Source organism: Tauraco erythrolophus, chromosome 8 (genome assembly GCF_009769465.1).
Source record: "Tauraco erythrolophus isolate bTauEry1 chromosome 8, bTauEry1.pri, whole genome shotgun sequence".
Lineage (NCBI taxonomy): Eukaryota > Metazoa > Chordata > Aves > Musophagiformes > Musophagidae > Tauraco > Tauraco erythrolophus.
The window spans coordinates 35,711,432-35,723,704 of record NC_141472.1 but is presented as its reverse complement, the minus strand read 5'-3'; the positions used below and the strand labels follow the sequence as shown (position 1 = coordinate 35,723,704).

The following is a 12,273-nucleotide window of genomic DNA, read 5'->3' as shown; positions in this document are numbered from 1 at the left end:
AGTTAAAAAGCTTGTTAAGGCAAAAAAATGTAAATATTAAAATATACCTGAAGTCATCATGTCTAGTCATCATTCTGATATCCACATATGAAAGTATTTATCTTACTGAAAGTAGAACATAAAAGACAAAAGAAAATTGTGCATATTGGGTCGTTCATCTGTGTTCTTCAAATATAGCACCAGACCGAGGCTGGGTGAAGCTGCAGTGAATTGCTGCCTCCTGCATCTCCTGTGTGCAGCGTCAGAGTTGTACACAACTTTGTTGTTGGCACTGCTTAGCATCTTTGATCTAGTAAGATGTCCTTTGAATGTATAATTAAATATATGTTGTCAAAGAGTAATGAGAACTCCATCAGTATTAGATTAAAAACCTAATTATATGCAAACTAAGACCCTTGTTTTAAAGGGGGGGCTGAGTTTCCAGACATGTTCACTCCACGTTGCACATAACTCAGCTGGACTGTGAAAGCTGCCAGCTGCCACCAGTAGAAAAGTGAAGCAAATGGCCTGGCTGGGATGACAAGCTGCAACAGGTCTTCCTCTGCAACACCCCTACTCTGACAGCCTCACAGGATTTTGGAAGAAGGGAGGCAGCTGCTCCATACCGTGGATCTGTGCCTGGGAAGCCTCCCTTGCTCAGCTGGGGTCATTGAGGCTCAGACAGTTTGTCCAATATTATGAGCTGTTTGTTAAAGCAGAAGCTGGCACGCACTGATAGTGTGACTTCCCTTGTATGCAGAAGTCTCATTATAAAATATTTATTAGTGGTGTTTTAAAGTGCACTCTAATATTAAAGACTTACAGACCTTTTTTTGTTGTTGTTTGGCAGTAGGGCTGGATTCTTTTGCAAAAATGTGTGTTTTCTGAAGGTATTTGGTATAGGAAAATACTGACTTGTGTTGGAATGTTTGTTTTTAAGCTGGCCAACAAGTGCACGGTCCATGCGGATTCACAGACATGTTTCTCAAGTATATGTTTCACAGTCACTAAAAGTTTGTATATTACAAATGGCTGAGAAGGAGGTGCTAACGGAGTACAAATTTCCCAGGGGAAAAGCTAACTGGGACTGAGCCTTCCACTTGTAGGAACACAGCATTTGGGGTTATTTTCTCCATCCCTTAGTACTGATACTGTCATACAGTACAAATCCAGCATTCGATGAGCTGTATATATTTTTTTTAAAAAAAAAAGTCTAATCTGAAATAGGAATGATCTGGCCATTGTGTTTTCAAATGTTTCCTTAGGGAATATTACATCACCATGGTGAAATGGGTGAGCAACACCAAGGCTGTGGTGAGATGGTTAAACAGACCTCAGAATATCTCCATCCTTACGGTTTGTGAAACCACAACTGGGGCTTGCAGCAGGGTAAGTCAGATTCTTCCCTAAGCTCTCTTTTCAAGGTTTCTTCCTGCATTTTGTTTTCATATTCAGAAAAAGATTTTCAGAAATCAGTTTGCAAATGCAGTGGTTGCAAGCTGAATGTAATTAGTCAACAGGGAGGAAATAGATGTGAGAAAATTCCAAATCTGGTGAAATGATTTTATGCAATTAGCAAGTTTGAGTGACATTTTCAGAATTACTAAGCTTTGTTCATTCATTAACTTCAGTGGAAACTGCAGTTGCTGTACATCATGTACTTTGGATATAGTTAGCGCAGTGACAAGCTTGTCTTCCGTCAGATATTTTCAGCTGCCTGGTTTCTTCTCTCTCCCCCTACAGTTTCATTTCAGATCTTTCTATCTCTCACAGCTTACATACGTTTAAGGAAAAAGTGTAAAATTCTGATAATTCCTGCAATTTCAATAGCAGAATTAAATAACTTACAAAAAAAAAAAAATCAAATCAAAAGGCAACAGGAATATTTCATTTTGAGTCAAAGCCAAGCTGAATTACATTTTTCTGTTTGAATCCAGCCGCATCCCATCCCCTTGACCCAGACTTTGACTTCTGACACTCCTGCATCACATCTCTCCATTTTCACAGTCAATCTGACATCTTGAATGGGGTTGGCCACTTTCCATTCTGAGTCACCGTCTCTTCCCAGAACCAGCTATAAGTATAAATATTTTCTATACATGCTGGTATCGGTCCCAACAGATGCTCCAAAGCAGAGGATATAATTTGGCACTTAAATGGTTGTGAGTGATTAATGTAGGTCTAAGTTTGGCCTCTGAGTCAAAAGGCTCCCATCAGTGTCTGCTACTGAAGTCAGTCCCACTAAAGTGTTAGGGATTACTTCCGAGCTTGTCTGCTTCTTTTGCTACATAGTGCAGGTTGCTTTTCCTAACTCAGAAGTTGCAAATAAGTCCCCAGACTATGGATAAAGATTGTGAACATGGAGATTTGTTGACTGGGTTGCTTTTTTACCTGGTTCCTGCAAGCCTTGTGCCCTTTTATTAGTTAAGAAAGTCGGTCATGAACCACTATGAGCAGTCGCTTCTGAACAGAAACCCTTATGTGCTCCAAGGTCAATTGGACTTGTCTGAAGTAGGTATCCAGGGAGCTGTAATCCAGGACATAATATAACAGAGAAAGAGATTGAGAAGTCCCACTCCAGGAGAATTGAAGTGCAGCACAGAACATTTTTAGATGGATGAGGAAGGATAGCGATGCAGTGTCGCCATAGTGAGTGCAGCTCAGACCAGGCTCATGCTTGTAACCCTGGCTGTGGTTCCTACTCTGCATCCACTGGGATAAGGTGATGCCCTTGAATTCAGTAATGGATGAGGAAAGGCCATATTGTGAGGGTTTACCATTGTATCGCACCATTTGATTTTGACTGTAAACCTTTTTTTTTTTTTTTTAAGCATTTTGCACATGTTCTCAATTCCAAAAAGTACTGTATAAAACCAGCTGCTGTTGTAGCTACAGGTTTTTAATTTTTCAGGCCATATATGTACAGCTGCTTCTATGGCTAATAAATTTTCATGACTTCATTGTGACTGTGACGATTTACAACAGTTGACTTATATTCTATATTTTTTTCCAGCATGTGTGCATGGTATTTGGGGTGTATTTTTTTAAAAGGCATGATGTGAAATATGAGTGTGACCAATAAAAAACAGTCATTTGCATTTATTTTTTTTCTCTTCACTAATGCCACACTACAACCCGTTAACGCAAGGGATTGTGATTTGAAAAGGTCTCACACTTGGAGTTTGATGCTGGCTGTTTGCCCAGTGTTGATGAAGGACCTAAAATATCCAGTTGTCAGATGATGCCCAGAGGTAAAAAACAAATAGAACTGCCTGTGTAAAGCTTCTTGATAGCTAATCAGAAAGGACTGAAAAAGGCATTCTTAGGTCCCCTGTGGTGTTCTACCAAAAACTCCGAATAAAGCAGCTGACTTTGTAATTAAATTATAGTTTGTTTCAATGTAAGTGCCAATGAAGAGATGTGAAGATTTTAACACAATAGGAAAAAAAAAAAAAAAACAACGAAATAGCTAGAGACCTTTTGCTGAATGTGGGAAATATTTTTGATCTATAGCTATTCCATAAAAGCAATTTTTCTTTTTTAGAAATATGAAATGCAGTCAGACCTGTGGCTTCCTAAACAGGTATAGTACAAATGCTATTTCTGTGTGTATAATGTGTAATTGCTTCATTGTCATTTTTATTTAATTATATGTTATCTTATAAGCTATTAAATCCATTCCTTTTAAAACTGAATACTTTCTAGTATCCTAAATTAATTTAACAGCTGAGGATTGTAGCAGTGCCTGTGTAAACTTTCAGACGGCAGCTTGCTTTCTCTGGTAGTGGGAGTCCTGTCACTTAGCATCACACAGAGGATATTTTGCTATCTAGCTGACCATGTCAGTGGTGGAAAGAGATAACGCAGTTCCAGCGAGCAATTCAGCCCTCCGAAACAAGACACTTGTCTGAGTTTCGGAGGCAATATTCCATTCAGTTTCCGATCTCTCTGTATTCAGTTAAACAAGCATTTAGATGACCAGCTGATTAATGGTCATCTTTAAACATCCTAATTCTTGAATGGTTGAAGATAGATGAGACAAGTCCCATTCCAAGCATGTCTTATATACCGTGCTGTTTTTTTTCTGATTAAAAAATAACCTCACCAAATTAAACCCAAAGGAGTTCAAAGATTAGAGGTCATACGGGCTGTAATTGGAATACATAAGAATAATGTTTCTAAATTCATACCCAGAACGATATGTTCGACTAATATGTCAGCAAATTATTCCATTTTCGTAGCTTCAGAAGAGCTGCCCAATAAATGGATGAAACACGTTCTATTTAAAATACATTTCAGGCTTCATTTTGCAATGTGCAAATGAGAAATCATTTAAAAAAAACTATGCTTTTATAGCAAACCATTTTCCTTTAATGTTTCTGTGTAAAGTTAGACATGGAGAGATGGTAAGACATCAGGCTACAATTTATGGCAAGACCGTGATTCAGAATATCACTTCAATGTACTTATTTCTTCCATACAACTTTATAAAAAACAGTGAGTGTTAATCATATATTTAGTAATGTTTCACTGAGTCCAGGCCATGGAAACATTTGTTCTCCTCATCACTAGCAGGACTTATCTCTGTCATGAATTGTATGTCTCTAAAGGAATGTATTCTGGAAAGTCCCGCTGCATTACGGATGAGAATGCCAGACCTTTCATTGAGAGGGAGAGTTTTTCAAGGGCTGTAACCCATGCTTTAGGACAAGATTGCACAATGGTAACTACTGGCATGAACTACATTTAGCATTAGCCACCATGTTTTTGTTAATCTTAGCAGATTATATTTAAAATCTAAGTATTTTTTCTTCAATTGTCTTATAAGCCTAGCAGCTACCAAAACCAAGGAAACAAAAAACCTAAGCTAGTGTTTTGTTAAGAAGTTTAATGGAAAACGTGACAAACTAAGTGTCTTACATTTATAGAACGAAGAACCAGTGTTCTCCAAGGACGGCAATAAGTTCTTCATGACTGTCCCAGTAAAGCAGGGAGGCCGGGGCGAATTTCACCACATAGCCATGTTTATTGTTCAGGTAAGGTTTTCGTTCAGGCTATTTCTAATATCCTAGTGGTCATCTAGGACTTTTACTGAGGACGTGACCCAAGCAAAGGCTTACGCTTCAGTAGAGTCTGAACGCCTGTGTCATGGCCATTTGTCCTGTCCAGGTTTTCACTCGCTGCAGAGGGACATATTTGTAGCTTTCTTATGGAATAAGTGGAGCGCTCTCTCTTTGCTTGGACCTCTGCTGTGGTGTCATGTAAGGTCTGTAAATGAAAGGTACTTCCAAAGTACTATCTCTGGAAGATTTCATGTTTTCTTTGTACTTCTATAGACAAGCAGAGATGTTTTCTTATATTATTGATCTTTCTATCAATAATAATGTCTTATAGCCACAAAAAAAAAGCAAGAGACCTGCGGAAACGCCCATTTTAAGCTCTTTGTATACACTATATATGCATAAGTATAATTTTAAATGTCAATTCAGAATTTTCAGAATTCTGGTCTTACATAAAACGATAAAGGGACACAATACCCAAAACTTAAAATTTTGTGAAAATTGGGATTCTTTTATTACCCTTTGCAACATTTTCCATTGGCTCCCATTTCCCAGAGTCGTTGCTTTTTCCAAAGAAGAATCTGAGAGAAGATAAATTTGCACTGTGACTTTGAAGGTCACCAGTATGAAGTTGTAATGAACTAATAAAGGAAATTATGCCCTGGAACGGAACACTCCAAGGCATCTATTTAAATCAGCAGAGCATTAATCCAGATACTTTAGCAGAGCCATATGACATGGGAGGGATTATCAAGGTACCCAAAACATCAAAATAGCAGACTTGGCACCAGGGAACTCTATTATCTTTCTTTATGACGGTGTTCTGGTATGAACATTATTAAGTCTGAAATATGTTCACAGTGTACTGCAGACAGAAAAAGAGCAAAAGAACTTTAATGAAAATTTAACCTGAAGAAGCAAGAGCAAGATACTCATTCACTAGAGTAAATATATCAAGAAAGAACCCGAGAAGAAAAAAGAGATCAAAACCGTGTTAAATTCTGTCTTCTAAAGAAAACAGTAACTCAGATGACAATCTGGTAAAGGTGTATTAATATAGTAACCACACAAATCTTCACACCAGAACAAAACTGTTTAGTCAGTCAAGTCTTCTTTCAGTTTCTTTCCCAATATGAATAAGTATCTTTAAAATACATGAAATAATAGTGATGTAGATCTGAAAATTAACTTGCAACGTTCCCAAGGATGTTACAGATGAAATTAAATTTGCCTTAAACCTGTAGGCTCTGACATTTTTCACTACTAAGGACCCCAGGAAATCTGATCTTAATTCAGGAAAATATTTAAGCAAAAGATTGAGCCCACTGCTATTCAATAAGATAATTAAATATATAAAAATATATAATATATAATTAATATATTAATATAATTATATAATTAATATATAATTATAATATATAATTAATAATATATTAATATAAATAAATATACCTATTCTTAAATACATGTTTTAATCTCACCAGAATAATGTTTAAAGTCAAGTTTATGATTAAGAGTTCAGTATTTTATCCCTTTTAGGCAGAATTTGAGCCCTGGGTGCTGCATAGCTTCAAATATACTTCTATTTTGACCACCGTCACCATGAATAAACAAGTCTGAATGGTGTCACCAATGACAAATTTAGCTTTAAGTATATAGCTGCTCCTGAAAAGAAGAGGAAAGGTGATATCCCATGTATGAACCATTATTCATCAATAACCAACATTCTGCGTGGTAATGGGGCTGATACAGAGCAATAAAGGACAGGAAATGCGTTTATATGATGTGTTTTACACAGTGCATTAATCTGATTGTCCATTATTTCTAAAGCAAACATGGAGGCATAAAAATTATATTAACCGTTGCACATAAAGTCTTTTGTCACATCAGATGTTTGTCACACCTTGTGAGAGCTACAGTGGCATAACAAGTGCCCTGCAGAATTTAAAGCAGTCAGCAGGTCTCTGGTACCCAGACGATCACATTTTTTTCATGATGGAGCTCGGTTAACGTTGGAATTTGGCGCTCAGATTCTTGTTACTTCTCTATGTAGGTATCAGCTCAGTAGCAGAAATCAGCCTCCACGTGCAGGAAAGTTAAAACACAGAACCAAAATGAACGTACAGTGACAAAGAAGCAGATTTTAATGGCTTGCTTTAGAGTCATTAATCCCTGAGGTTTGTTTGTCAATCTTCAGTGCAAGTACTGACCAATGATGGTCTTGGGCTGCGTTTCTTTGAGTGTAATTCAGAAAAGCATGTGTCAATAAGATAATCAAAGTGAGTTAGTAGAAGCATCTAATTAAATCTTCTCACAAGGGGAGGTCACTGTTTAAAAGGTTACTATCATATATTATTTACTGTAGGAATGTAGTGGGCTGGTGTGCACTTTATTGTTTTCAAATGCTTTTAGTAACTGATGAAATATTTAAAAGAAACTAATCTCAAAATGGGATTGAATCATGTGTTATGTGTCCAGAAATTTCTTACATGGGGTTTTGCAGCTCTAGAAAGTCTTTTTTCCAACCACAAAATAAGAACGATAAAGTAACTTTAATGGATCAAGGCAAGAACTTCCTGCAAGCTTCATAAATTATGTATTATGGCTGTAACCTTGAAAAATAACCATGTTTATTAACGCTTGGCTGGGCTTTTTATTGCTGTTTCTTGTTAGATTCTGTGATCTCAATATTTAAATATCTCTTTCAATAGTCGCAGCTTCTCTGTCTCTAGAGGAGAAATAGTCACTTCTAATAAATCACTAAATTGTATTTTAAATATTCCTGGAGACAGCAATGAGTATCAGAACTTTCCTGAATGAGGGAACCCTCATCATAAACATGTGTACAGCACCTAGCACAACATCCTGATTTCAGTTGGTACTTGCCAGACTTGTCATAGAGTTACTACATCATTCTTTCCTTGTGGATCTGTTAGAAGACAGATCAGTTCTAAGGGGCTTACTTCTGCCTTGCCGATTCCGGACATGTCTCATAGATGTTCTTGAGCATTTTCTGCTTTGTAGTTATTGCTGCTGTTGATGTAGAGCTCAGAGTTTACAGGGTACAGTTCAGAAATATAGGGATTAAAAAAAACCCAACCTTTATGACTTTTTGTAGGCCACATAAACACTGAGGCCACTGTGATTAGGAATGGACTGGTGCTTTGGATTCACAGGGCGTGAGGCCAGAAAGCACCATTAGATCCTCCATCTCACCTCCTTTGTAAATCTTGCTGCTCAGTTTCACCCACTAAAGCTGAAATACAAGCTAATGTATCACCTCTTTTCTTTGCAAAATTTGTCTTGAATTTGAAAAATAAGAGTTTTTACGTCCATGCCAAGCATCATAACCCTAGTATAGAAAAAACACTTTAAGTATGTTCATGCTGTGTTATAGTGAGCGTTGAAGTTTTAATCTTCAGTGGCCTAAGCCACAATTTTACCTTTTGCACTAGGAAGCGCTCTCAAATGAGCTTCTCACTCTTCAGGTTTCGTTGTTTTTAATCTGTGTGTCATGAGGAGCCTGCTGCAACTGCCAGACAAAGAGTTTGCTTTTACCTGAAGGTGGATAGGCATTGCATCCTGGTGTTTCCTGATTCAATTCCTGGTGCAGCAGCTGAGAAATCTGGCATCACATTCTTCAGGAGAGGTTTTGAATTTCCCCTTGTAGCAGTTATTTTTCTAGACTAACACTGGGATAGAAACAATTTATGGGAGGGAGCAAAGGGTGCTCCCCGACTTGTAAGCATTTGGTTCAGTTGCCAAAATTTGGATCTTCTCTTAGACTCCCTTTATAGATCCCGGATAAAGAGAGGCTTCTCCAGAGTGCATGGTGGAGCAGGGACTTTAACTAGATTTAGATCCTGTGAATTTCTGTGTCTGAGTTTCTGTGGTGCGCTTCTTGTAGACGTTTGCCTGCCTCCTCAGATGAATGTGATATTGATGTCCCGTCTTGGCAAAGCATCTTTGCAGTAATCTTGGCTCAGTGTAAGCACATGATAAACATGAAAGCTTGGTGAGCACACTTGGTTACAGAGGTCAGAGTCAGATTCCCCTGCTATGGCACTGTAAAGGAAAAGAAACACTAAGAGAAACAAAATAGGTGTATGACAAGATCCTCAGCTTGAAGTGCAAGACTTCTGCTGTCTGTTGGCATATGGGCGACTGAAAGAAAAACTGTGAAACTGAGATTATTTTAATGACTTTGAAAAGTTTATGCGTGGGAGGGAAAGGATACTTAGAAGTTCAGGCCTGTCAAAATGTGAGGTTTGTGATTTATAGATGTTATGTTGCACATTAAAGTTTAAAAAGCTGTAATCAGTTATGATGTGCAGACAATCCTGCTAGGCAAAGAAAAATGTAACAAGGTGAAAGTTAATATTTTCCATCTCTCTCCAGGCTAAAAGTGAACAAATCAGTGTGAGACACCTGACATCAGGAAACTGGGAAGTTATCAAAATCCTGGCATATGATGAAAATACTCAAAAGATGTAAGCACTGTTCTGTTTGTCTGTTTATGGAAATATCTGAGTTATTAAGGTAGAATCCATTTAACTGGAAAGAGTGTATCTAAAATTAAGTAACAATATTTCTTTCATTTTTGAGCATTACCATAAATTTTACACTCCTGAGTACATAAAATCCAGTTGTAAGAAAATTTATCTGCCAGTATATTAGTGTGCTGTTTTATGCAAAGGGAAAAGGAGCACACCGTGACACCAGTTAACTGACTGTATTTTTTAAATAAAAGAAATCAACACACAATACAGCAGTAATAGCATTTTGATGGCCCTTTCCTGGATTCCAGAAAAGAAATCATAGTGAATTTTTAGTACTTGACAAAATCCCCGAATCTTTGGGGTTTTATGCTTGCTTGGTTACTGCATGAGATCTCTGGACTTTGTTTGGGGATCTGATTCAACCTCATAAATTCAAATGATATAGAGTGATTATCCAGACCCCTGATTTTCACTCAGACCACTCAGAGAGAAATCTTCCCAAAGCCCATCTTAGCACTATACTGGGCAGGAAATGCAGCACATACTTGACCATTTTAAGAGCAGTAAAGAACTGACGAAAAACATCCAATGGCTCTAGTGGGTCTTGGTTAGTCTTCAGTGTTCATCTGCACACAGCAAAAAATAAATAGTTGTGTCTGATTCTGATATTCTTTAAAATAAATGATATTTCAGCAAGCACCTTCTTGAGGCTGCAACAATGCTGTCATCTCCAGTGTTACTGGAGAAGCACCCTTTGTGGCCAGTGCTTCCAGAGAATTTCTTGATACTTCTCCAATGTTCATATGAAAAAATGAGGTATGGATGCACTCACCTGCAGAGGTGGCAGACTACATGTGGGTTGTCTTGGCCACCTGAGAGGACTTCCTTACCCACTTTCTGCCTCTCAAGCAGAAACTTTGTGGGGATCTCATCCAGGACACACCAAGAACTTGCATAGATATTCTTGCAGCAGCTCTACTAAGCCTCTTTCCACCACGCAACCTTGTCTGTAAACCATTGCCTAGGGTGCTGGCTTCTGTCTCTGGATAGAAGAAAAATCGTTCTACAGCTCAGAAAGGCTTTTGGGTATCATAACGCCTATTGTATTTTATGATATAATTTCATTGTGACCTTTTTCTACTCCTTGGATTTATATTGCAAACTCTTGGAGCGAAGGAGAAACTTTCTCTTCTGTATTTGTAATATGCAGAAAGGGGTCCTGGTTGCTATGGGACCTGCTGGACATTACAAGAATGAAACAGATATCATGAAATACTGTGTTCATCACTGTTTTAATATGAGATCATATAGCATCTGAAATAACTACTTTGTATACTGAGACTAAGTTTAATCTTGGAGCTTAGGTTTATATGTGAGTATTTGATCTTCATGTATATTTGGGAATTTTTAATTTTAAAAAAATGTTATTTATGATGTCTCTCACTCTTTTAAACACCTCCCAAATCAGACAGTTTACCAAACTGTGTTTAACTTTGTTCGTCTTTTGGGCACAGTTATTTCTTAAGCACTGAAGAATCTCCAAGAGGAAGACAGCTACATAGGTAAGAAATACACAAGGCTGTGTTAACAGCTTCTTCATCCCAAGCCATAAGTGCTATGATGACCTTCTATAAGCTTAATTGCTGCCTTAGGGCTTGGGAAATCATTTATATTGTGTAAAAATTAGAACACTTGAGCTAACAAGGAAAGAATCACAGTTTTTCAAAACTAAAAATGATGATGATGTTTCACTTTTTTTAAGAAAAAAATAAAGTATTTTAACACAAAATATTTTTACCACTTACGTCTTCACTTGTCCTTTATAAGCATCTAAAAAGCTAAACCTAAATGCAAGCATGTAATATGACTGTATTTTTAAAAGTAGTGAAACTTTTCTAAATGAAAATAAGATTTGTGGGGTCTAATAATGCAATTTAAAGTGTGTGAGCAAAGCATCTCCTCCTTACACAAACCTCAGTGCTTAAATCTGAAGTTATCGAGGCTTTTTATGGTGTCCTACTAGCATTGTTTCCCTGCAGCACTGCTAGTTATTGGAACCCCAGTCCTGCTTTGGGCAGGTTTTGGATCCTGTCCACATTGCCCAGTTTACAGAACAGGAATCCACTGAGTCATCTGAAAACAGTTTACCTCAGGCACAAAATAAGACAATTTTGGCAAGTTTAGGGACTGAAACAAACTTTATCACTCTGATGAACTAATTCCTGGTTTATTGTATTTTCGTCCAATGGCAAATGTTTCTGATCAATTTTTCCCCAGTGTATCAACAGTGGGATCATTGAATCGTCAGTGTCTCTCATGTAACTTCTTGAAAGACCAGTGCACATACTTCAGTGCAAAGTTTAGCCCCATGAATAGGCATTTTTTACTGCACTGTAAAGGTAAGTCAAATGCGCAGCGTGTAATAGTACTGCGTTTGCTTCTGAATTTATGTATTCCCTTGGGAAGTGCATTAGGCTCGAGTGTAACATTTAGCTCAGTAGAGAATTACTTAAAGTTCAGAGCTTATTGCAAGACTTTTAAGTAAAGATGTTCTGGGTAAAAGCTAAGTAACAAGTGATATCAGAAAGGTGCTCCAATCCTAGCCCTTCAGTCCTAGTAAAGGACATTGACTTTTAAATTTACTCTAAATAAAAATCCTTCACCAAAAACCATGGAATTTATCGTGATGGTACTGTGTTTCATAACAGCTTCATTATATTATGTATTGGGATTGA

At 37.5% G+C, this 12,273-nt stretch overlaps 1 protein-coding gene across 1 annotated transcript in view; it reads left to right on the top strand.

Annotated features, from left to right (window-relative positions):
* The window catches only part of DPP10 (dipeptidyl peptidase like 10), a 435,193-nt gene that overhangs the window by 396,699 nt on the left and 26,221 nt on the right, over nt 1-12,273 (top strand). Inside the window, exons 11-16 of the mRNA XM_086616020.1 lie at nt 1,245-1,368; nt 3,524-3,562; nt 4,908-5,015; nt 9,438-9,529; nt 11,053-11,100; nt 11,816-11,937. Of these exons, the coding sequence (XP_086472146.1) occupies nt 1,245-1,368; nt 3,524-3,562; nt 4,908-5,015; nt 9,438-9,529; nt 11,053-11,100; nt 11,816-11,937 (533 nt within the window). The remainder of the gene's footprint in view (nt 1-1,244; nt 1,369-3,523; nt 3,563-4,907; nt 5,016-9,437; nt 9,530-11,052; nt 11,101-11,815; nt 11,938-12,273) is intronic.